Consider the following 27,477-nt stretch of genomic DNA (forward strand, 5'->3'; position numbering starts at 1 on the left):
GTGTGTAGGAAACTCACAGGAACATCACAGCATACAGCTCCATGCAGGTGTTAGGCTGTGTGCACGCTGAGTTTTTTGTTGCAGATTTGGTGCAGTTTATCATGCAGTTTGTTTCACAAAAATGCATGTCTAGTAGGGGCGTAACTATCGCGGTCCTGTGACCGCGGTAGTTACGCCCCTCATTGACATGTATTTTTGGAGTCGCCATTGCGACCAGGCACGGCAGTATAGGGGCCCGCGGCAGCCCTGCAGATCAGCAGCCAGCTCCTTTCTGTGAGAGAGGTGCTTCGCTGTTCTGTCGCAGACCACGTGGACGCTATATTACCCGGTGCCACCGCTGCTGACACCGGGCCCCCGTCCCTCGTCATCGCACACAGCAATGATAAAGCAACGAGCAGCCTGCGCCACTCCATGCTTTATCATTCTCCCCCTGTGTCTGCACGGTGACGTCACTTCTGTGCGACTGCTGTGCTGAGAGCACAGAGTGCAGGTCAGGAGGACACCGACTGGAACAGCGGGGGAACAAGGAGAGAGGTGAGGACGGAGCAGTGGTGAAACAAGGATAGGTGAGGACAGAGCAGCGGTGGAAGGAGGAGAGAGGTGAGTACTTGTTGTTTTTAATTTTTATAAATTAGTGAGTACATGGTGGCCAGAGGCCTGGGGGGCTGCATGATACATGGAGGCCTGGGGGGCTGCATGATACATGGAGGCTTGGGGAGGCTGGCTGCATGATACACGGAGGCTTGGGGTGCTGGCTGCATGATACATGGAGGCCTGGGGGGTCTGGCTGCATGATACATGGAGGCCTGGGGGACTGGCTGCATGATGCATGGAGGCCTATGGGGGGCTGGCTGCATGATACATGGAGGACTATGGGGTTGCATGATACATGGAGGTCTATGGGGCAGCATGATACATGGAGGTCTATGGGGTTGCATAATACATGGCGGTCTATGGGGTTGCATGATACATGGAGGTCTATGGGGCTGCATTATACATGGAGGTCTATGGGGCTGCATAATAAACATGAAGGACACCTTATACATGGACTATAGGGGTGCATTATACATGCATGGAGGTCTGTTGGGCTGCATTATACATGGAGGTCTATTGGGCTGCATTATACATGGAGGTCTATGGGGATGCATTATACAACATGAAGGACACCTTATACGTAGACTATAGGGGTGCATTATACATGGAGGAGTATGGGGCTGCATAATACAATATGAAGGTTTATGGGGCTGCATTATAATACATATACAGTGCCTTGCGAAAGTATTCGGCCCCCTTGAATTTTTCAACCTTTTCCCACGTTTCAGGCTTCAAACATAAAGATAAAAATTTTAATGTTATGGTGAAGAATCAGCAACAAGTGGGACACAATTGTGAAGTTGATCGAAATTTATTGCTTATTTTAAACTTTTTTAAAAAATAAATAACTGAAAAGTGGGGCGTGCAATATTATTCGTCCCCTTTAAGTTAATACTTTGTAGTGCCACCTTTTGCTGCAATTACAGCTGCAAGTCGCTTGGGATATGTGTCTATCAGTTTTGCACATCGAAAGACTGAAATTCTTGCCCATTCTTCCTTTGCAAACAGCTTGAGCTGAGTGAAGTTGGATGGAGAGCGTTTGTGAACAGCAGTTTTCAGCTCTTTCCACAGATTCTCGATTGGATTCAGGTCTGGACTTTGACTTGGCCATTCTAACCCCTGGATACGTTTATTTGTGAACCATTCCATTGTAGATTTTGCTTTATGTTTGGGATCATTGTCTCGTTGGAAGACAAATCTCCGTCCCAGTCTCAGGTCGTTTGCCGACTCCAACAGGTTTTCTTCAAGAATGGTCCTGTATTTTGCTCCATCCATCTTCCCATCAATTTTAACCATCTTCCCTGTCCCTGCTGAAGAAAAACATGCCCAAACCATGATGCAGCCACCACCATGTTTGACAGTGGGGATGGTGTATTCAGGGTGATGAGCTGTGTTGCTTTTATGCCAAACATATCGTTTGGCATTGTGTCCAAATAGTTTGATTTTGGTTTCATCTGACCAGTCCACCTTCTTCCACGTGTTTGGTGTGTCTCCCAGGTGGCTGATGGCAAACTTTAAACAACACTTTTTATGGATATCTTTGAGAAATGGCTTTCTCCTTGCCACTCTTCCTAAATGCCAGATTTGTGCAGTGTACGACTGATTGTTGAACTATGGACAGACTCTCCCACCTCAGCTGTAGATCTCGGCAGTTCATTCAGAGTGATCATGAGCCTCTTGGCTGCATCTCTGATCAGTCTTCTCCTTGTTTGAGATGAAAGTTTGGATCGACGGCGGGTCTTGGTAGATTTGCAGTGGTATGATACTCCTTCCATTTCAATATGATCTCTTGCACAGTGCTCCTTGGGATGTTTTAAGTTTTGGAAATCTTTTTGTAACCAAATCCAGCTTTAAACTTCTCCACAACAGTATCATGGACCTGCCTGTTGTGTTCCTTGGTTTTCATGATGCTATCTGCACTTTAAACAGAACACTGAGACTATCACAGAGCAGGTGCATTTATACGGCGACTTGATTACACACAGGTGGATTATATTTATCATCATCAGTCATTTAGGACAACATTGGATCATTCACAGATCCTCAATGAACTTCTGGAGTGAGTTTGCTGCACTGAAAGTAAAGGGGCCGAGTAATATTGCACACCCCAATTTTCAGTTTATTCTTTTTTACAAAAGTTTAAAATAAGCAATAAATTTCGTTCAACTTCACAATTGTGTCCCACTTGTTTATTCTTCACCATAAGAGTAAAATTTTTATCTTTATGTTTGAAGCCTGAAATTTGTGAAAAGGTTAAAAAATTCAAGGGGGGCGAATACTTTCACAAGGCACTGAATTCACTAAAAATGACAGGAAGGCAAAAACTTATGAAGTCACATTTTTCTGCAAACGTGGCTAGTGCCAAAATTGCAACTACTATGCCATAAAAGGGACTTTCAACTCTTGATAAATTTCCTCCTGACACAAGAGGAGATCAAATCCCCAATGCAAAGGAAATAATAACACTAGACAAGAAATGTATTTACTGGTTAAACAAAAATGGTATATTTGTGAAAGGAAAAAAAAGGGAAAGATAAAAATGTATCAGGTTAGATGTCATTGTACAAATAATTAAAAGACACATTACACAAAATTTCACCCTGACAGTATGTCTGAAATCTCAAGGTCTGTTGATGAAGATTACACACAGTCATTTAGGACAACATTGAATCATTCAGAGATCCTCAATGAACTTCTGGAGTGAGTTTTCTGCACTGAAAGTAAAGGGGATGAATAATATTGCACGCCCTACTTTTCAGTTATTTATTTTTTTAAAAAGTTTAAAATAAGCAATAAATTTCGTTCAACTTCACAATTGTGTGCCACTTGTTGTTGATTCTTCACCAAAAACATTAAAATTCTTATCTTTATGTTTGAAGGCTGAGATGTGGGAAAAGGTTGAAAAATTCAAGGGAGCCAAATACTTTTTCAAGGCACTGTACATAACAGGAGATATTAGGGCATATACATCACTGGGGAGGCTGGGGGGGGAAGCTGTTGTCTTTATCTATGGGATGGCAGTGCATCCACAAAGTGACGCTGACATTGGCCAGTGTGAGGATGTAATCCATCAATGCATAAACACACGGTATTCTCTGATGCATGCGCATGTTCAAAGTGCAAGAGTGGTTTAAAGGGCCTGCAAAATGCATCTGCTGGCCCAGGAATCTGCCCAGGCACCGACGGTTCCCCAACCCTGCATTAAGTTTTTGAAGCTGAAGACACTTCAAAAAAATGTTTTTCCTGAAGCATCTTTAGTATCTTTTTGGTAATTTTTGCTTTGGCTTCGCCACCACCAGCTTTCTTTTTTAACTGTATATGTAAACTAATGAACAGCTTTCAAACAGAAGCGGTTAAAAGAACCTCAAAAAGACAACATATGCACAGTAAGACGTTTAGACATTGCAATGCATATATTAATTTTTCTTTGCATTTTTGAAGCGCTTATTCAGGAAGATTTCAGGTCATGTGTTTGGTTAGTATTTTAGATCTGTATTAGTAAGCCAAAACTAGCGGGTGAAAATGTAGAAATTCGTCGAATTGTTGATAAACTATGTAATGGGGTTTCCTTATTGCTCTCAGAAATTACACTATTTAAAGGGAATCTGTCACCAGGGTTTTGTTCCCCCATCTAAGAGCAGTATAATGTAGAGACAGAGACCCCAATTCTAGTGATGTGTCATTTTCTCTGCTGTAAATCTAGCAGTTCTAAAGAGCTCATGAATATGCTGGACTACCTGGCAGCACGCCAAGTTGTCCTGTAATGATAATCTACTGCTGATTTAAACAGTCATTTTATGAAAACTACACTAAGCAGTTCAGTAAGTGACACATTGCTGAAATCAGGATCTCTGCCCCTACTTTATGCTGCTCTTAAATTAGGTGGAAAAAAGCTGGCGACAGATTCCCTTTAAAAAAAAAACAAACATTTTATTGAAAAAAGAATGGGTAAAAATGTACTCAAGGACAAATGATCAAATGAAAACAAAACCCAGCTATGTGAATATATATGGGATATCCTTTGTAAGGGCAGACAATCCATGATCTGCCTCCAGTGTTACCCCTACCTGATCCTCTTGAACGCAATGTTGGCTTCCCCATGCCATCCATGCACTGACCCTGTCCTGTCAGGGTAGGGTGGGGGATTGTCTCCTCAAAAGGCCACAAAAATCCACCAGGGGACTATGCCAAGATATCAAGCAACAATTAACTCATATAGCCAGAAATTTGGTAAATGACACATCAATCAATCCAAAGCCAAAATATATGTCATTATTGGCTATAGTTATATCTTTTGCACTTCTTCAGTAGTATCCAGCAAAACTATCTAATGCGTGTATCAGTGGCAGACACAGAGAGAAAAGGGCCCCTGGGAAGAACACGACATATCACTCTGATCAAAATGCACAATTCCTTCTGCTTTGGAGGTAAAAATGGGCCCCATGTCCTCTTGGGCCGCTCAGGTTGCACTAATGATATGTCCACCCCTGACGTATATAGAGTAAATCTCAACTCATAAAGAGTATATCTTAACTTATCAAAACAAAGAAAAGTATGTCTTCACTCGACACGTTTCCCCTAAACAGGTTCATCAGGAGTAAATACCATTATTGATCTGGTGGATATTTTATATAACCAGTTTGTTTTTTGAGAAAAAATATAACCACAGAAATAATGTCACTGTCGTTCTACCCAACAAAGCTCTTTCACACTTCAGTTTCTTTCTCATTCATGTGCTGTTATTTTTTCAGCTATATCAGCGATTCATTAGAATGAAAGTACTATTTCTCATGTAACTTTTTTTGGTAGAACGATTGTCTGCAAAAAAAAAAATGGAGAGGTGTGCCGCCCCCGCGTCAGCAGCCGGGCTGCTCAGATCCGGATCCGCGGTGGCTCGAGGGTCATCCGGACCCGGGGGTCGGGGTCATGCGGCCACTCAAATAAAAAGGGGGATATTTACATGGGGCTGTTTGGTTAAAGTTCGTGACACCACCCGTGGTGTGTGGTAAGATGGAGTACCACCGCTGCAGCTGGGGAGTACCCGGTGGCGATGGAGTGGGCAGCTAGGTGTTTAATCCCTCCACGAGTAGGGGGAATGCTCCGGGTCTCGGTGATGGTGACGGGGACGTGCCGTTGGGGAGGTAAGGGTCACTTGCGTACTCAGTTGGTCCATAAAGCTGACACCGACAACTTGGTAAACCAAAGTTCTGGACACCGCTGCCGCTGAGGGGAGCACGTTTGGGTCCCGTTCCCACTGGTGTTGCCTGATGATCTGTGACCTTTCCCTTGGCACCTTGTTGTCTTCTTAGTTGGCCCCTATAGCTTGAAACTAGTCGGGTCCCGCTCCCCAGTATGGCTAACTGAGGGACCTTGCTCTCAGGATTCACGCTTGGGATTTTCTGGACCGTGTAGTGGAAAGTCCTATCCCCCTCGTTGCGCTAGTACCCCGATTTTGGATCAGGGGGAGAGCGGATCTTGAAGGCTCCGTTCTCGTCAGGTCAATTGTCAGGTTGCCTGAAGCTACTCGCTGACCTAGGGTCCACGTACCCCGTCGTGCCCTGGTCCCAGCCCGGTGATGGTACAAGGCCGCCGGCTGTCCTCCTCGACAATGCCATGCCCCTTGTCACAATCCCCTGCGACTGGGGGTCCAGCTCCTACTAGGCCCAGATCACCGTCTGCTACCTAGTACTTCCAAGGAGCCCAGCTCCTGACCTCCTCTCACTTCCTGACTCTCACTCCAACTTTCTCCGTCTCCTGACACTCCTGACCTCCCCTTAACCAACTCCCCAAGTGGGCGACCCTATTCCACTCAGGCCGTCCACTGGTGTGTCTGGTGGGTGTGGTGCAGAGTGTTCCTAGGATTTAGCTGCTGTTGGCAACACCATTGGTTGGGGACCCCTAACCAAGGAGGAGATGGATATTGCACAGAAGGGCAGATTGCACAATACCCTGTGACGACCTGATAGGCCAGGGAATCACAGATATATCCTACTTTGTTCCTTGTTGCAGATCAAAGTGACCAATGCAAGTTATTACACCAATATAAAAAGAAAGAAAAAAAAACAGTTACACAGAACCGGAGGACAGGACTCTAGTGGCCAGACAAAGTACCAGGTTAATTGTTACTGGTATGTGAATGTAGTCTACTACCCGAGCGGTTTCCCTATAGATGTCCGGGAGTCATGATGTGACCTTAAGGAAACTGGACATAGGACTGTGGGAAGGGAAGATGATCGTCACAGTCTGTGCTGTAACACTTGACTGGGTTTCGCTGGGACTCACAGGACCTTGAACTGTGTCTGATAATGCAGTAGAAAACTATAATGTGCTGGAAGTTATGTGCCCTCTATCAGAGCTGTCAAGAATGAACTACTGAGTAAAGTGTTGATTGAAACAAACTGTTGGTCTCTTTGTGAGTATGAGTCGTCATGCGTTCCTGACCAGCCGATGTCAGAGGCAGTATGTAGACTACATGGGTTCACAGTCCAGACGACACAAGTCCACACACCCAGGCAGAAGGAGTCTTTTCATGTAGCATGCTGGGGTGTTCGGAATCAATCCCTCGCCCACTAATACTGCCCCAACTCACTCTGTAAACAGTGAATGGAGCTGGGCGGCACAATTCATATTCACTTAACTTTAGGGTTCACTCACACTAACGTATAACTAATACAAGTGCTATCCAATGTTTTATCAGATCGCACTCGTTTCAACATTATACTATGGAGCAGTGCGGACCAGTTCTATTTATGCTCATACTGATCCGGCATGAGAAAAAGATTGTTGCATGTTGCAATTGGCAGTGTATATTGGATGGCACACACCCATTCAGGTCTATGGGTGCGTGCAAAACATCGGACTTCACTTGGATGTCATAAATCTTCAGTCCGATATGCGCCACCAAGGACTATGGAGAAGATGGAGAAATAAAGTTCTATATCTTCTCCTCACCTGTGCTCTGATTCTTGCATGTAAGAGAGTCTGATCATAGTAAAATGACACTTGACTCAAACTCGGAGCAGAGTTTGAGCCAAGTGTCATTTGCATAATCCATCCATGATGGAATATATAATAATCCATTAGGCTGGTGTTACACTGTGAGTGACGTGCGCGAGAATCGAGTTGCATCACCTGGCACAGTCGCACACTCTCTTGACAGGAGCATGCAGCTGTATATGTAACACCCTGGGGTTTTCACCCGACTCGTCGCCAGGCCAAGGGTGCAGATCCTCTGTGTCGTCACGAGCTGGCCTGGCCCGGTTTCGTGACCCCGAGATGTACAGAAGGGAGGGAAGTCGGTGGACGGGAGGCAGGATGGAGGATGGAGGTGGTAGTGACGGTTAGGAAAGTCTTTTATGATCGTGACGCCACCTGTGGATGGGCCGCCCGGGAAGGTCTGCTCAAGTGTGATGGCTAACCACCCTGTCTGCGCTAGTCCAACCCCCTGTGGGAAAGCACCTTACTGTTGTATATGTGTGGTTTTGTGAAGGCACCGGCAGTTAACCCCCTCCTGACCCGGGATAGATATTACCCCTTAAAAGGGGCGCCACACTCCCCGGTGGCAAATGGCAGCACTCCGGGGCTGCAACATTTTCCAGGAATCACCGCATTTTGTTATGCATTTAACCAAACAACATTTCTTCCCTTTTTGAGAGACAAAGCAAATAATACATTTCAAACATTTAAACTTTTTCAGACAGATCAACAGGTCATATCAATTTTCAAAGTGCAGCATAGTAAATCAACATTAACTTTGTCTTATGCAAAAAAAAACATTTACTATCACTCTTTCTTTACTGATGCCTCTGGTGGAGATGGCTGTACCAGGAAACTGGTCCCGGCCCCCTGGTTCTGGACACTCAAGGGACAGCCCCTTGCAAAATGTCCCGCTTTACCACAATGGCGACAGATGGGCTGCCCGTCAGCAGTAAACTGGGCAGGAACTTGGTACAATGGGTCTTTGCCACGTCGTCGCCAGGGAAGGTCATTAGCACTGGAAGCCAGTTTCATGCTCACCAGTTGCTGGGTCTCTGGTTCGGTCTGCATTACCTTGATCAGAATAGCCATGCCTTTACTCAGTTGCAAAATCTGGAGTTGAAGTTCAAATAAGCTGTACAGTCTATCCTAGAAAACAGTTCCCGCTCTTGCATGGAGACACGGGGTTTCCTGGTAATTTTCCTGGCAGTGGGCTCTTTTTCGTGCACTTGTCTGGGCTTCTCCCACAAAGACACGCCTCCTGTGAACAATGGCGTCTACTGATTTTGCTAATACGCCACACACAGTCCATAAACAGAAAGTTCAATAGACGCACAGTACCCGGTTGTTGCAGGCACGAATATCCTGTTTGTGACGCTAAATGTAACTCATCGTCGGGTCAGGGGTGCAGATCCTCTGTGTCATCACGGGCTGGCCTGGCCCGCTTTCGTGACCCCGAGACGTACAGAAGAGAGGGAAGGTGGTGGACGGGAGGCAGGATGGAGGATGGGGGTGGTAGTGATGGTTAGGAAAGTCTTTTATGATCGTGACGCCACCTGTGATACACGGCCAGGGATGGGCCGCCACTGCGGATGCTGCTCTCCGGGGCTGATGGTGAAAGTTGCAGCTAGGATAGTGTCGCACCCCCCAGGCGGAGCAGGATTACCCCAGGGATGATGACAGAGGACGCCGTTGGTAGTCCCCGTTAGCACTGCAGCGCTGAGCAATGGTGCCGGCAAAGGAGAGGCAGAGGCAGAGGCTGCGGTTCCAGGTCTTTTACTCACAAGTAGTTCAGGTGCTTGCCCAGAGTACCGATCTCTGCCACGATGGGCTCCAACCGATCCTGGATAGTCGGTATGAAGTGAAAAGCTCTGCTACAAACATGTAATATGTTGGTGCTCAGAATTTTTTTTTTTAACATTAATACTGATATTTCTGGCACACTCAGGAAAAAGATGTCAATATGATATTGAAGAATATTTTATTTTCATATTCTGCAAAAGGAGACAACCAAAAATGCCAACGTTTCGGCTCACATTTGAGCCATTTATCAAGGCATGTATATTATGAGGCAGATAAATGCAAGTATAGGTGCTTGGCAGAATATGGGCTTAGACTAGCAGATACCAGAGGAGGCAGAGGTGAGTCATAGGAGACCAGGGTAAATAAGTGATAGTGCCTGTAATGACAGCAGGCTGGGTGCTAAAGGAACTGTGTCTGGTAAGCTGGCTGTCTGGTGGCAAGGTGTCTTGCACCTTACTGTTATATATGTGTGGTTTTGTTAAGGCACCGGCAGTTAACCCTTTCCTGACCCGAGATAGATATTACCCCTTAAAAGTGGTGTAATACCCTGTGACGCCTGAAGCCCAGGGGTGCCACACATAGAAATACATGCAGCTGCACACTCCTGTCCAGAGAGTGGCAGGCTATGCGGCTTGAGTCTTGCGCGATTCACTAGCAAGTGTGACACCTGACATAGTGTGAGAGTACCAGGCAGCTGAGCTGCAATACCCAAGAATGGCCAGTACACAGTGAATGGAGCAGTGCTGTTAAGATTAGTTCACTGAATACATCTGGCTGCAGCTGATCATGGGGGTGCCTCAATCAGAAGTGAATCTGACAGGAAAGATGATAAGTTCTTTCTTTATATATACTAATTTCACTTTTGACATTGGCTCAAAGAACTGCACCTCAAAGGCAAGCTGTCACATTGTGCACAGTCAGCTCAGCAGACAGCACTTGTAGCGTGGATTTAAGTTAAAGGGAATCTGTCACCAAGTTTTTGCTCCCCCATCTGAGAGCAACATAATATAGAGACAGAGACCCTGATTCCAGCGATGTGTCACTTACTGAGCTCTTTGCTGACATTTTTATAATATCAATGGCGATGATAGCTTTATGCGATCCTGGTCCTTGTGCTTTGATATCCATTTGCTGGGGAACGTCTGTCTGTTGTTTGGTGTGTTGTGGAAATACTCTTGTCTGAGTATTTCCTCACTTTCTTTAGTTTCCACCTGTGCATGTATTGTCTATACCTCTATGAGTGATTGCTGTGACTTTGAGGCTATGTGCGCACGTTGCGTACAGTTCACTGCAGAAATTTCTGCAGCGATCTGAAGAGCACATGTGCGCTTCTAATCGCTGCAGAAAATGTCCGTAGTGAAGCCGATTCCATGCGCTCTGCCTGCAGCTCCTCCCATAGACAGAGCAGGAGCTGCCGGCAAAGCGCAGGAAAGAAGTGACATGTCACTTATTTTTACGCAGCGCTTCGGCAGTAGCCGAAGCGCTGTGCTCTAAAGCGCCACGTGCGCACGGCCCCTGCACAATCTCCATAGACTGTGCAGGGGACGCAGGATGCATGCAGTTACGCTGCGCTACAAAGCGCAGCGTAACTCCATGTATTTGCGCAACGTGCGCACATAGCCTGAGATTGTTTTTTAACCATCTGTTTATTTGTGTGGGATTAACCACTCCTCTCCCGGCCCACTCCTGGGTGGAGGAATGGGGGCCACTAGACCAGGGTTGTTCAGGAGCTAGGGTTAGGAAGGCGACCCAAACATCATCACCTTCAGACGTATCTTTGGGATCAGGCCAGGCTTCCCCTAGCCTTTGGGCCAGTTTAGGCTCCCCTACTCCTAGTGATTCCATCACACCCTGTGACATGCATATGGCCTTACAGTTGCATCAAAGTACATGAGATACATAGAAATCTCCTGCCCACTGTGCTTTCTCTTCCTGATCTGCAGTCTGTGTTCCATATCAACAATATGTCAATTTATTTTGGCAGATTTCCTCATAGAATTAAATCCGCTAAAAGATGTGTGTGTTTTAGTGTGTTTCATATGTGGAAATGCATTTACTATCATGTGCGGATCACATTCATTTTATCAATAAAGTTTTATCAAAGCCAAATACCAGAGAGTGTAAAAAACAAAGCAGCTTTATTTAAAACATGACGTACCAAAAAGAGACAAAAAGGCAATTAAAAACACAATTTACAAGATAGGTGAATAAAACAGCAAAAACGCATCAAATTCTCAACATGGCAACAAAGTGCTACAAAGAACCCTCCCTGGGCCCACCCTAATCTTTAGGAAATTCCTTTTTTTTTTGTTTTTGCTATGATCTGGCAGTGAATTGACAGCACACGTTTGCAATTTTTCTGTTCATTCTTACCTTCTTAGTTGAATTACTAATACAAAGTTGATGCAGAATCATAAAGGGAACTATTCTAGGACAGTCCTAAGTTTGTGAACTGCTTCACTTTTTTACTGGCTTCCCCATGTGGGAACCAAACCTGTGAAGTCAATGTTCAGGAATCTGCTCATTCATGGCAAGGAAGGGGTGAATGTGGTGCTATGTGTTCCCTGTGCATTTAGTGATAACAGCCCTGCAATAGTTCTGATTTGCAAAGGCTGAAGTCCATAGGCCAGCTTCTAAACAATTCTTAAAGGGCCATCACGCAGAAAAGAACCACAGACAGTAATCTTCTAAACTAATATTTTAGCTGTCTTCACATATCCAGGTCATTGTTTCTGCCCATTACTAAAAGCGCTGCCTACAGTAATTTTAGCACAAGCTCTGTACTCGTAATTCTAAGGCTGTGTTTAAACATTTGTGGAAAATCTTGTTAAAACAATGCATAAGTGAGCTTATAAAAGAAAAAAAATAATGTCTGCAACATGTGAACACAGCCAATACATCTATGTGCTGTCTGCTCACGTGATAGAAATTAAGAAAAAAATCCCATGTGAATGGGACCTTAAGGATTCCTAAAATAATAGTGTCTGTCACTAGAGCTTCTTCTTCCGATCAAGTTTCTAAATAACATTTTTAGCGTCTATAGTTTGACTTTATTGCTTTTTTATGGGTTTTTTATCATTTTTTATGTTATTTTTTCTGCGGTAGCATTCATTGACTGTTAATGTGAATGACTACATGCTACAAGATATTTCCACTTAATATAAATGCATCCCTAGTGACTATAAATCATATTCTTGTGTTATTCATTTATGTGGTTGTTTCATACTGTTCAGTTTTCCCTAAGTTACACTTTGTCATCCATACAAGCAAGGTGATACCTTTACTTCTTATATACCTGCCTTCCTGACTAGTGACATCAAGAACTGTGTTCTTCAGAGATAAGATAGCAGGACATAGACTGACGAACACAGTCTGCTGTTCTTTCTGAACCTGCTGCTTAACCACAGGACCTGTATCCTGCTGCCTGGGGGAAAACATACAGACCAGGTATTGTGGGGAGGAAAAAAGTTGAATAGGAGCTGCGTAACCAACAATCATGTTTAGTTACCAGTATATCAGCTCAGATCAACTCGCTGGTTTTGACAAGTACAAGGTAAGAAAATATATATATATTTTTAAATTCACGTATTTGTATCAATCTAATTTATGAGATAATTTACACATTTCAATCGTCTTTTAGGATCGTGATAATGGATTTTGCTTTACTATTAAGATATGATGAGAATTCCTATGTATTCTATGTTTATTATGTTCTATGATTGCAAATTACTTCTATGTCACAGGTTTGATTAAGTTTTAAGTAAAAAGTACAATATTGTCACATTTCAATTGAAAGATGTAAAGTAAAATAGAATTGGTTACATCTATAGACCTAAGGCCAGCTGGCCTGTTAGGGGCAGGAACAATGCAGACTGGGCACAACAAGCAGAGGGCATGGTGATCCTTTATTTTATTATTTTATCCCACATACAAGTGCAAGTTTATTATTAATCCTCTATGTTAATATAAAAATAATTGGATTTGTGATTTTACTTTTTCTGAATGGACAAAAACTGTAGGGGAGGGGGGGTAGTGTAGTAGTATCTGTTTACTTTCAGCTCACCTGTATGGCCAGGTTAACACATGACTCTATTCAGCTCCATAGTCTACTACAGAGGTCCCCAACTATTCTGACTTTGAGAGCCACTTTCATCCCTGAAAGAAGGTCGCAAGAAACATTCAGCTGTGAGAGAGGGTTGCAAGCCACATCCAGCTTCTGCCCCCTCACAGTAGTGAATCCCAGGGCACCCATTACCGGAATAATGACAGCCAAAGCTTTTCCGCATAAATCATATTGGGGCGATATACCAAGACCAAATATACCAAGATCTATCTTACCCCCATTCAGATCTGCTCTCTTATGTGGGGCTACTCACAAAAGTCACCATCTGGAGACCTGCTCTTCATAGTTGTCTCCTGGACCTGAGGCTTATCCACCAAGCTGTAAAACAGCCGTGACTCACATTTCCTGGGCCAACGAGCCACATGTGGTTCCCTAGCCACAAGTTGAGGACCCCTGGTCTACTATGATATTGTATCCAGCTAAAAGACAACGCTGAATATGAGGTCAAAAGGTGCCCAAACTTTCATGCTTTGGACTATGCTTCCTTTATTGAACTCAATAGCTTTGTCGGGGAATGTCTGGATTTCATTTTTCTACCACGTAGATAGAAGCCCCTGACAAAGTCCTAAACTGGGATTAGAATTCAATGTGAACAAGGCCTTACAATACTCCACACATTTTTTTTTTAATTTGTGTTGCTTTGAGGGCAAGATGCAGATTTTAAAATCTTTAGTGTTAAGATTTTTTTTCTACATTTTGAAAAGGATTCAACTCAAAACAAATGTTGAACTCTTCAGCCAGTTCCAAAGCAAAGTCATGACAAAATCTGCATCTAATACTTTTGCATATTTTGATGCCGTTTTGAAGACCTTAGGCTGTTCTCATTTGCAGTGCATCCATAGGCTGCTTTAATGGGACACCTTCCCAAGAGCTACTTTTCTGCCAGATGTTTGGCGAGGTAAACAAAAAATGAAAATTATTTCTTTACTGTCAAATCCTTTAAAAATTAAAGTTATTAATTCTTATTCAGGTGAAGTTATAACCAGCATTTAGGTTCATTTTTCTTATTTTTCAAAGCGAGGACCACTGCAGTCATAGATTTTATCATTTTATAGGTACCATACATATGAATGTTTCTGTGCACAGCATTTTCTTTTGAGGACATCTCTTTAGAATTTCAAGCTTTGTATGGCATCAATATGGAATATCTGTAGCATTGTGCTTCATGGACTATAAGAAGCTTAAAAACCATAATTAAAAAATTAAAAACATGTATAAAATGACATAATTAAGAAAGATTCCAGTAAAAATGTTTTCCCAAAAATGACAGACATTTCTGTTATCATTTTTAATGCATTTTAAAGAGGTTTTCCTGGATTAATGTAAATATGGCTGAAGACATTAAATGCTTAAAAATAAAGTTGGTAACAAAAAAATAGCAGAATAAAATACCTCCCTTCACCCTCTCCTCACTGTCCATCAAAACATCAACAAAATGCATCATCAGTCTTTCAGTATATAGCCTATCAATTTTCCAAGCTTTAAATAAGTATTTTGTCCTTGACAATTGAGGCGTTTCCAATGGTCAGTCATAAGAGTGTCACTGTCCATGCTGAGAATAAATGTTTATGAAATTGTTAAACGAATGTTATAAAATTACCATTTTTTTCTACAAAATGTGTGTGTCACCCAGAGGTTTTAACAAACATCGCCGACTGTCATGGCGGCGTCAGGATTTGTTCAGTCTACAGAGTCTGATACTCCGCTTGCTAATGTCTTTGATGTCTGTGATCAGCGCAGACAGACTCGGGTGTCGACCAACAGATTGGTAGTTCATACACATGCTTGCAAGAGATAATCTCTGCTGGTCTGCTTGGGAGTCTCCTTTGATCACATGTTGTGGGGGAGCCAATCATATCTGCTCCCTATATATACTGGATAGATCCTCCCTTATATGCCAGTTATAGTTTATCTAAGCTGGTCTGGTGTGGTGTTGTGATCCAGACTAACTGGTGGTTGTAGTACTTGTTGCTGTGTGCTATTGTGTAGTTAAGGCTAGTATTCTTTTTGTTGCTACCTTCCTACTCTTACTTTTCTCATGAATCTCTCATTGTTTTTTTGTGAGTATGCAGCGTGTCAGAGTTTTGTTTTTTCCTTGTCTGTCTTTATCTGTGTTTCCATCTCACTACCGCCCCTTCCTTCCCTGGTGGGAGGGGGAATCAAATTAGTTCTGGTCAAGAGCATAGCCAGGCACAGAACTCAGGCATCTCCATTATTAGAGTTAACCCTCAGGTTAGGGATAGTGTAGGGAAACCTAGCATGAGGGGCAGCATAGGAGCCTCTGTCCCTCACGTTCCTACAGTCACATTGTGACAGTGTGTCGTTTATTAACAAAAGTAAAAAAGAGAAGAGCCATGGGCCAGAGACTGTATGCATCAGATAGCAACCTGGTTAGTTCAGAGTAAATATCCTGGAAATGGAAAGTGATATCGGTGCAATACTTGGGGAGTCCAGCCAGTGCTCCCACAGATTTTCCCATTTCAGTAGTGCACTTCATTTTGTATATACATATTCATGTCGGATGATATTATTGACTATAGAGACATATTCTGAATTGTTGAGTGGTCCTAGGTCCTACCAATGGTATAGTATCTGCCTGCAAACCTTGTGTATAACACATGATATTACTAGTCTTTTGCCTTACTGATCCATTGAGGTCAGAAGTATAACCATGTGGCACTACTATGGAAACTAGTATCAGATGAACAGTACTAATATTACTCAGCTGTTTAATCATTTGTTGCGCCAGCATTGCAGCTCCTTCTCCCTACTGGACTCTTTGACTATACTTTGTAGCCATCATGTTGTCCACCTCAAGATTCCCGCTAAGGCCAGTAATTAACTGTGGTGGTCACGTGGGTGGTCGGCACATGAGTGGTGCAGAGAAGTAGAGACCAGCAAGGGGCATTTGAATAATAGAGGATTAATCAAGTGATAATGATTGTTATGTTATGATATTTACTGTCATTGGACAAAATACTGTGTTTATTGAAACTAATTCTGTATTATTAAAGGGAACCAATCACCAGGATTCTCATATATAACCTAAAGCCAGTGCTATACTGGCACTATTAGGCTGGTTCTCTACGTACCTTTAGTGGTCAACTCGGATGTTTAGGTTTTGAAATCCAAGAAAGTGACGTTTATAAAAGTAGCTGCTTGTTGAGTGACAACAGCTGAGGAGCAGATAATATCTGGGAGGGTATTCATAGTTATTCCCTCCCTCTGTTAGTTTTAGCATAAGTATTACATAATTGACCTAGCAGGACCTGTGTGAGATCATACCCATGTGATCTGGTATCCAACTTTGTTGGCTTAGGCCCCGCCCCTTCTGGTCACATGGGTATGACTTCACCACAGGTCCTGCTAGGTCGATTGTATAATACTTATGCTAATTCTGACAAGTGAAGGGGATAATTATAAATTCCCCCCCAAATATTATCTGATCCTCAGCTGCTGTCACTCAACAAGCAGCTAATGTTATAAACTTTACTTTCTTGGATTTCAAAACCTAAACATCTAAGCTGACCACTAATGGTATGCAGAGAATCAGCCTGATAGTGCGAGTATAGCACTGGCTTTAGCTTATATACGAAAATCCTGGTAATTGGTTCTCTTTAACCCCTTCAGCTTTTCCGTTTTTACGTTTTTGTTTTTTGCTCCCCTTCTTCCGAGAGGCGTAACTTTTTTATTTTTCCATCAATCTTGCCATATGAGGGCTTGTTTTTTGCGGGACGAGTTGTACTTTTAAATGAAACCATAAGTTTTACCATATAGTGTACTGGAAAACGGCAAACAAATTCCAAGTGCGGAAAAATTGCAAAAAAAGTGTGATCGTACAATAGTTTTTGGGATATTTTATTCACTGTGTTCACTATATGGTAAAACTGATGTATCTATGTGATGCCTCAGGTCAGTGCGAGTTTGTAGATACCAAACATGTATAGGTTTACTTGTATCTAAGAGGTTAAAAAAATAAACAAGCTTGTCCAAAAAACGTGGCGCACGTTTTGCGCCATTTTCCAAAACCCGTAGCGTTCTCATTTTTCAGGATCTGAGGCTCAGTGATGGCTTATTTTTTGCGTCTCGACCTGACGTTTTTAACGGTACCATTTTTGCGCAGATGCTACGTTTTGATCGCCTGTTATTGCATTTTGCGCAAAATTTACGGCGACCAAAAAACGTAATTTTGGCATTTGGAATTTTTTTGCCGCTACGCCGTTTACTGATCAGATTCATTGATTTTATATTTTGATAGATCGTGCATTTCTGAACGTGGCGATACCAAATATGTGTGTATTTTGTATTTTTTTAACCCTTTAATTTTCAATGGGGTGAAAGGGGGGTGATTTGAACTTTTAGGTTTTTTTTATTTTTTTTAATTTTTTTAAAACTTTTTTTTTTACTTTTTTTTTTATTTTACTAGTCCCCCTAGGGGGCTATAGCGATCAGCAATCCGATCGCTCTGCACTATCTGCAGATCTCAGCTACAGAGCTGAGAACTGCAGATTTGCTGCTTTACTTTCAATGCCGGCTGTATTCCGGCATTGAGAGGAAGTGAGTCATGTTAGCTACAGGCGTCATCACATGACCCTGTGCTACCATGGCAACCACCGAAAGTCACGTGATCATGTCACGTGACTTCCGGCGGGGGCGGGGTAAGTGACTGTCATGGCGGCGCCCATATACATATCGCTGCCAGATTTTGGCAGCGAAATGTAAGGGGTTAATGGCCGCGGGTGGAAGCGATTCCACCCGCGGCTAGCAGGCACACATGTCAGCTGTTGATAACAGCTGATATGTGCGCGGATCGCGGCCGCCTGCCGGCGGCAGGGGGCGGGGCTTACCGGCACACGATCCATGACGTACCCAGTACGTCATGGGTCGATAAGGGGTTAAGGATGGCTTCACGTACATTTTTCATTCAATTTTTGTGGTCAAAGCCATTGTTGAATTCAAAAGGAATGGGTAGTCTAATGGAAGCATTTCTACTTCTTCTTTCTTCTGGGTCAATTTCTGGCTTTGCAGTAGAATTTTTCAAACATAGGACATGTATGAAACTACCCAGAGGAGTACAATATGTTTTCCACGCCTTTTTAATCCTCTCAAAACCACAATCCAATGCTGAAATGTTACTGTGATGATACAAAAATGTAACATTCTTAAATTACATCTTGCCAATCAGTCAGTGCTTCCGTGGAAATCTAAATAAAAAATGTCTATTCTCCAAAAGTGTTTTTTGGGTGCGGTTTTGCCTTTTTTTCTGTGAAACATCTCTAAGAAAAAGTTGGTTTGGGAACAACTTCTGGTTTTGAACAGATAAGGAGTTAATGTTACCAAACTGTACTTCCCGATCACCATCGTGTATTGTCAACATGGCATGTCTCAGTGTCTTAGGTTTTTCAAAGTGTTTTTGCCTAAGCAGTTTGGATTCAGTTTTACCTCTTTTTTTTCCTGTGAACCAAATCTAAAAAAAGTTGGTTTGAGAACAACTTCCGGTTTTGAGCAGATAAGGAGTTACCAAACTCTACTTTATGATCACACATTGTATATTGTTAACATAGTATCTCTCAGCGTCTTAAGTTTTTCAGAGAGGAGTTTGTTTTGCACCTAACTAGTGCCAGTGTGTTAGTGATCTAGGTGAAAGGGGCTTATTATTAATTAACCAAATTTAGATCTTATTTCTTCAAGTGGCCTGCTTCTGCACTTACCAGCTGGATTCTGTTGCAAGTTCACATATAATATAATAAACGTTATTTAAATCTATTCATGTTGAATATCATAAAAGAAGACTAGATTTAATAGTCATTTTTGGGAAATGGGAAATCACTTCAGCAGATTGCTAATTATTTGTTTCTATAGGATTAAAAAAGTTTGGTAAAGCCTATAGGGAGTCTTCCTTTATACAAGCACAAATGTAAATTGACTGCAGATGACCTTATTTCTGCCTCATTTTGCCATATTTATTGTCTGCAATACCTGCACTTCACTCGGTTCCCCAACCTTCACTTCAGTTATTCTTAACAGAGAAATATAACAATTTACTGTATAGGTGATGCTGTTCTCTTCAGTGAGATTCTGACCGATAGTACCGACACAATCCGTAGAGGGAGACTTTGAAATTCCCCATCAGAATAGAGCAGCGGCTTTTCAATGCTTTATTCATTCTCTATTGGACTACTGGAAATGTTCCAGTTCACCGCTCAGTTTTTTCAGCAGTACCATAAACAATGAATGTTGGACTGGCAGCCTCTTCATTTAAATGGAGCTTTTCCTGTTCTTGGGATGTTTGGTTAGACCCCCACTGATCAGACAGTTAACACCTGTCCTGCTCAATACCAGGAATAACGCTTTGACACTAGAAGTCCCAGGAATTTCGAGCTCTATGGGTTCCAAAGGTAGAAATGTTAAATGACCCCTCTCTGGGACTTCTACTGTAAAATCAAAATGCAAGAATTCCGAGTACTGGGGTTATTACAAAAATGCATAATTTCACATTACACATCTTAAGGTGCCTTTAACCTCTGGATACCTGTTGGACAAACACTCTTTAGGTCAACAGCTATCTTTCTTGACTCCTCCCATGCATGAGAAAGTTCAGCTCATCCGATTATTTATTTGTTTTCAATGGTGATATGAGAGTAAGCTTATACCTCTCAACAGGGGCGTAACTACCGCGGTCGCAGCAATCGCCATTGCGACGGAGCCCGGGAGCTTAGGGGCCCTGCGGCCTCCCGGCAGTTCAGCAGCCAGCTGCTGTCAGTGAGTGAGGAGCTGCGCTGATCTGTCACAGAACACACGGCCGCTGTATGACCCACTGCTGCCGCCGACACCGGGTCCCCTTGCCTGGAGTCAGCGGCGGCACCGGGGCACCCTCCCCTGTCACAGCACACAGTAATGTTGAAGCATAGAGCTGCCAGTGGTACTCTATGCATCATCATGATCCCTTCCCACCCCCCACCGTGCCTGCACGGTGACGTCACACCTGTGCGACTGCTGTGCTCAGAGTGCACAGAGCGCAGGACGGGAGGACGCCGACCGGAGCACCGGGAGAACGAGGAGGGGGAGGACGAGCAGCGGTGGATGAGGGGAGCAGTGAGGACAGAGCAGCGGATGGTGAATGAGGGGAGCAGTGAGGACAAAGCAGCGACGGGGATATGGGAGTGAGGGGAGTGTGACGCCGCTAACAATAACTTCAAGGCGCACTTCGCTCCGTAAGGGGGGGTTGTTGGCGCTACACGCAGGGACTTCGGTGGGGAGTTCCACGGCCGGAGCCGCGGTGGTTTGTAGGGGATTTAAGTTCGTGACGCCACCCACGGGTTGTGGTGAATGGATGGACACCACCGCTGCCGTTGACTAGGCCTCCTGGGGACGGTGTTGCGCAGCTTGGTGTTGACCCCTCCATGGGTAGGGGAATGATGGTCCCGGGGGCCCGAGGGAGGTGCTGAGGCGTGGGGATGGGTGCGTGCTGGTGCGGTATGGCGCGGTGCGCGGCCCGAAGGCACTAGTGTACTCACTATGACCAAACGGGATGATAAACGGGGCCCGCAGCCGGCTGAAGCTTCTGTCTTAACAGGTTGGTGGTTTCCGCCTTTCTCCTGCACCTCCTTAATGTGAATGTTATGACTCCTATGCCTAAGCAATGGTAGTCCGCTCCCCGGCTTGCTGGGTGTCGGGAGAGCCCTGTTTGCCCGCAGACGCTGGCCCTTTGGGTCTCTATGCCCTGGTGGTGGCTTTACCCTAATGGTTGGGCTGTTGTCTTCAGTCGGGTCTTGTGTGGGAAAGGTCCTTAAGTCCAGTCCTCAATCAGTTGATTTGACTCAGCCCTGTTGGTTCTGGGCTTCGTGCTGGGTCTGAGTACCCCTCCTGGTGCTCCGGTTTCCAATCGGTTCCCCGGTTCGGTACCGGCGGGCCACCGCCCGACCCCGATCTCTATGGTTCCACCGGCTGTAATCCCAGCTCCTGCAGGCGGCCACCACCATCTGCCTCCTTGCCAGAGGTGACTGGGCTCCAACCCAGACACCTGAGTAGACTATTGGCAGGCCTGGTCACAGGTCTGCCCTTGAACTTGACTTCTCTCCTCCTCAACTAGAACTACTCTCTAGAACTACTGTTTTCTCGCCTCCAGGCCTGTGAACTCCTCGGTGGGCGGAGCCAACCGCCTGGCTCCACCCCCTGGTGTGGACATTAAAACTGGAGGGTGGTGACAAGGTTTTGTAGTTTGGCTGCTGTCACCTTTTTAGGGAGGGTGTGTGTGGGCATGGGACTACCTGGGACGACCTGACTAGTCCAGGGCATCACAGGAGCAGTAAGGACAGAGCAGCGGCTGGGGAATGAGGAGAGCAGTGAGGACAGAGCAGCGGCTGGGGAATGAGGGGAGCAGTGAGGACAGAGCAGCGGCTGGGGAATGAGGGGAGCAGTGAGGACAGAGCAGCGGCTGGGGAATGAGGGGAGCAGTGAGGACAGAGCAGCGGCTGGGGAATGAGGGGAGCAGTGAGGACAGAGCAGCGGCTGGGGAATGAGGAGAGCAGTGAGGATAGAGCAGCGGCTGGGGAATAAGGAGAGCAGTGAGGACAGAGCAGCGGCTGGGGAATGAGAGGAGCAGTGAGGACAGAGCACCGGCTGGGAAATGAGGGGAGCAGTGAGGACAGAGCAGCGGCTGGGGAATGAGGGGAGCAGTGAGGACAGAGCAGTGGCTGGGGAATGAGGAGAGCAGTTAGGACAGCAGCAGTGGAATGAGGAGACGTGAAGACAGAGCAGGAAGAGAGAGGGTGAGTACTTGGTTTTTTTTTTTTACATAAATTAGTGAATACACGGTGGCCAGAGGCCTGGGGAAGCTGCATTATACATGGAGGCCTGGAGAGGCTGGCTGTATTAGTATACATAGAGGCCTGGAGAGGCTAGCTGCATTAGTATACATGGAGGCCTGGAGAGGCTGGCTGCATTAGTATACATGGAGGCCTGGAGAGGCTGGCTGCATTAGTATACATGGAGGCCTGGAGAGGCTGGTTGCTATATTATACATGGAGGCCTGGACAGGCTAGTTGGTATATTATACATGGAGGCCTGGAGAGGCTGGCTGCATTATTATACATGGAGGCCTGGAGAGGCTGGCTGCAGTATTATATATGGAGGCCTGGGGAGGCTGGCTGCATTAATATATATGGAGGCCTGGAGAGGCTGGCTGCTATATTATACATGGAGGCCTGGAGAGGCTGGCTGCTATATTATACATGGAGGCCTGGAGAGGCTAGTTGGTATATTATACATGGAGACCTGGAGAGGCTGGCTGCATTATTATATATGGAGGCCTGGGGGGGCTGCATAATAAACATGAAGGACACCTTATACATGGACTATAGGGGTGTATTATACATAGAGGTCTATGGGGCTGCATTATACATGGAGGTGTATGGGGCTGCATAATACAAAATGAAGGACACCTTTTACATGGAATAATGGGGTGCATTATACATGGAGAAGTATTGGGCTGCATAATACAATCTGAAGTTTTATGGGGTTGCGTTATAATATAAGGAGGATTATGTGGTGCGGTATAATATATGGAGAACTATGGGGTGAATTATAATACATGGAGAACTATGGGAAATGCATTATAATACATGGAGGACTATGGAGCTGCATTCTAATATGAAGGGTTATGTGGGACCCTTTATACTATTTGGAAGGCTATGTAAGGGCCATTATAGTATTTTGAGAACTATATACAAGGGGGGACAAAGATACAAGCAGGGGATGGGAACGTTTTGTGCTGAGGGGAAAAGGCTCTTTCCCTCAACACCCAGCTTTCCCATGCTCTGCTGTACATCTCTCAGCACCCAGCTTTCTCATGCTCTGATATGGGAAAGCTGGGTGCTGAGGACAAGATAAATATCAGAACATAGGAAAGCTGGGTGTTGATAGAGGGATTTCAGGGTGCTGTGGGTAAGAGCCAAGTGTCAGCGTCATTATCCTGTACCCAGAGTGTTACTGTCATTATCCCCTACCCCAAGTGTCGGTGTATGTGGAGGCGGGGGGCCAGGTCTGAACTTTGCACCGGGGCCCATCCAACTCTAGTTACGCCACTGCCTCTCAAAGCAGCTTCACTGCTAAGAAAACAAAAAAAATTGGCATTGAAAATCAACAAAATATTAGGGTAGAGATGGAAAGTCCCCTTCACAATACATAGTTGACTGACCTCGCTTAAAAGAGCGCATTCAGGCAAGTGTGTTTGGGTGGACGTTAAGGTATGGTATTTCATCAAATCCAAAATATATGGAATAATCAGAAACAAATCTATAAAAAATCTATCACGTGAGAATATAACTATGTAGCTCAGATCAGTTTATCTACTATCTTACTATCTACGCAGATCACTATGTATCTACAGTGCCTTTAAAAAGTATTCATACCCATGAACTTTCCCACATTTTTTCAGGCTACACTAACAATCTTGAATGTATTTTTAGTAAGCTTCTATGTGATATACTAACACAAATAAGAAAGTATTTGTGAAGTATAAGGGATACATGGTTTTTCAAATATTTTAAAAATATAAATCTGAAAATTGTTACACGCATTTGTTTTCAGCCCACTAGTATCATACCACTAAATAAAATCCTGAGTAGCTAAATACCTCCATAAGTCACCTAATTAGTAAATTGAGTCCACCTGTGTGTAATTTATTTTCAGTATCACTACAGCTGTTCTGTGAAGACCTCAGATGTATATTCATGAACATTAGGGATCAAACAGCATTATGAAAACCAAGAAACACACCAGACAGGTCAGGGATAAAGTTGTAGAGAAGAGTAAAGCAGGGTTAGGTTATAAAAAAAATATATCAAGCTCTGAACATTTCACAGAGCACTGTTCAATCCATCATCCAAAAATAGGAGTATGACACAACTATAAACCTACTAAAACATGGCCGTCCACCTAAACTGACATACCATACAAGGAGAGCACTAATTAGAGAAGCAGCCAAAAGGACCATGATTACTCTGTAGGAGGTGCAGAGATACACAGGTCAGGTGGAAGAATCTGTCCACAGGACAACTATTAATTGTATACTCCACAAATCAAGCCTTTATGGAATAGTGAAAAGAAAAAGTTGCAAAAAAAACATGTACAGTACACAGCTAGCATGTAGAAGGTGGTGTTCAGGACAGATGAAACCAAAGTAGAACTTTTAGGGCTAAATGCAAAGCGCTATGTGTGGCAAAAAATTAATAATGCACAGCATCCTAAAACCTCCACCCCCACTGTCAAACATGGTGGTGGCAGCATCATTCTGTAGGGAGGCTTTTCCCCAGCAAGGACAGGGATACTGGTGAGAATTGATGGATAGATGTGTGTAGCTTAATGCAGGGCAATCCTGGAGGTAAACCAGTTGAAGGCTGCAAAAGAGTTGAAACTGAGGCGTAGCTTCACCTTCTAACAGGACAATGACCATAAACAGTTACTATGGAATGGATTAGATCAAAGCATATTCATGTGTGGTAATGGCCAAGTCACAGTCCAGACCTAAATCCCATTGAGAATCTGTGGTAAGACTTGAAAATTGCTGTTCACAGACACCTCCATCCAATCTCACTGAGCTTGATCTATTTTGCAAAGAAGGATGGGCAGAAATGTAAGCCTCTAGATGTGCAAAGCTGGTAGAGACAATCCGTTGAAGACTTGCAGCAGTAATGGCAGCAAAAAGTGGTCCTACAAAGTATTGACTAAGGGGGTTGAATACAAATGCACGTCACAATTTTCAAATTTATATTTTTAAAATTTTTAGAAAACCATGTAACATTTTCTTTACACTTCACAAATACTAGCTACTTAGTGTTGGTGTATCACATAAAATCCCAATAAAATACATTTACATTTGTGGGTGTAACGTGAAAAAAATATGGAAAGGTTTACGGGATACAGTCAGGGCCAGAAATATTTGGACAGTGACACAAGTTTTGTTATTTTAGCTGTTTACAAAAACATGTTCAGAAATACAATTATATATATAATATGGGCTGAAAGTGCACACTCCCAGCTGCAATATGAGAGTTTTCACATACAAATCGGAGAAAGGGTTTAGGAATGATAGCTCTGTAATGCATAGCCTCCTCTTTTTCAAGGGACCAAAAGTAATTGGACAAGGGACTCTAAGGGCTGCAATTAACTCTGAAGGCGTCTCCCTCGTTAACCTGTAATCAATGAAGTAGTTAAAAGGTCTGGGGTTGATTACAGGTGTGTGGTTTTGCATTTGGAAGCTGTTGCTGTGACCAGACAACATGCGGTCTAAGGAACTCTCAATTGAGGTGAACCAGAACATCCTGAGGCTGAAAAAAAAGAAAAAATCCATCAGAGAGATAGCAGACATGCTTGGAGTAGCAAAATTAACAGTCGGGTACATTCTGAGAAAAAAGTAATTGACTGGTGAGCTTGGGAACTCAAAAAGGCCCTGGGCGTCCACGGATGACAACAGTGGTGGATGATCGCCGCATACTTTCTTTGGTGGAGAAGAACCCGTTCACAACATCAACTGAAGTCCAGAACACTCTCAGGGAAGTAGGTGTATCTGTCTCTAAGTCAACAGTAAAGAGAAGACTCCATGAAATTTGCTGAAAAACACCTCATGATGCCAGCTCAGTTCTGGAAAAGTATTCTATGGACAGATGAGACAAAGATCAACCTGTACCAGAATGATGGGAAGAAAAAAGTTTGGAGAAGAAAGGGAACGGCACATGATCCAAGGCACACCACATCCTCTGTAAAACATGGTGGAGGCAACGTGATGGCATGGGCATGCATGGCTTTCAATGGCACTGGGTCACTTGTGTTTATTGATGACATAGCAGACAAGAATAGCCGGATGAATTCTGAAGTGTACCGGGATATACTTTCAGCCCAGATTCAGCCAAATGCCACAAAGTTGATCGGATGGCGCTTCATAGTACAGATGGACAATGACCCCAAGCATACAGCCAAAGCTACCCAGGAGTTCATGAGTGCAAAAAAGTGGAACATTTTGCAATGGCCAAGTCAATCACCAGATCTTAACCCAATTGAGCATGCATTTCACTTGCTCAAATCCAGACTTAAGACGGAAAGACCCACAAACAAGCAAGACCTGAAGGCTGCGGCTGTAAAGGCCCGGCAAAGCATTAAGAAGGAGGAAACCCAGCGTTTGGTGATGTCCATGGGTTCCAGACTTAAGGCAGTGATTGCCTCCAAAGGATTCGCAACAAAATATTGAAAATAAAAATATTTTGTTTGGGTTTGGTTTATTTGTCCAATTACTTTTGACCTCCTAAAAAGAGGAGTGTTTGTAAAGAAATGTGTACAATTCCTACAATTTCTATCAGATATTTTTGTTCAAACCTTCAAATTAAACGTTACAATCTGCACTTGAATTCTGTTGTAGAGGTTTCATTTCAAATCCAATGTGGTGGCATGCAGAGCCCAACTCGCGAAAATTGTGTCACTGTCCAAATATTTCTGGACCTAACTGTATATGAATACGTGTTCAATGCACTGTATCTATCTATCTATCTATCTATCTATCTATCTATCTATCTATCTGTCTTTTCCTTTAATGGTTATTCTGCTTTTTCCATTACACCATGTGCATTGCGGTTTGTTCATTGAAATGTCACATTTATATTCTGTGTATCTTATCAGTTATCTGCCTGCATAAAAATGCTATAAAAGTCTTCTTGTTATCGGTGTAAATTTTAGCTGCCATCAGCATATTCCCAGGAATTGTCAATTTTTAAAACCTGTGTTATAAACTGACTGCCTGCGATTCTAAATGTACTGTATATGACAACAAACTTCTGATTTTCCAAATTCAAACAATATTTTAGATAAGACTTTGATGAATACTTTAAAACACCATGGAATGATGGGGGAATTTTATAAAATACTACAGGAAGATGTTATGCCCACTTTAGTAAAAGTTTTCAACTACACTCGCCAAGATAAAATTCTAC

The 27,477-nt window shown here is 43.7% G+C and overlaps 1 protein-coding gene across 1 annotated transcript in view; it reads left to right on the forward strand.

The window, feature by feature from the left end:
* The first annotated feature begins 12,868 nt into the window (after window positions 1-12,868).
* LOC142243841 (ethanolaminephosphotransferase 1-like) overlaps window positions 12,869-27,477 on the forward strand; it is a 115,963-nt gene continuing 101,354 nt past the window's right edge. Inside the window, exon 1 of the mRNA XM_075316045.1 lies at window positions 12,869-12,925. Within this exon, the coding sequence (XP_075172160.1) occupies window positions 12,869-12,925 (57 nt within the window). The remainder of the gene's footprint in view (window positions 12,926-27,477) is intronic.

The sequence above is a fragment of the Anomaloglossus baeobatrachus genome, chromosome 6 (assembly GCF_048569485.1).
Source record: "Anomaloglossus baeobatrachus isolate aAnoBae1 chromosome 6, aAnoBae1.hap1, whole genome shotgun sequence".
Classification (NCBI taxonomy): domain Eukaryota; kingdom Metazoa; phylum Chordata; class Amphibia; order Anura; family Aromobatidae; genus Anomaloglossus; species Anomaloglossus baeobatrachus.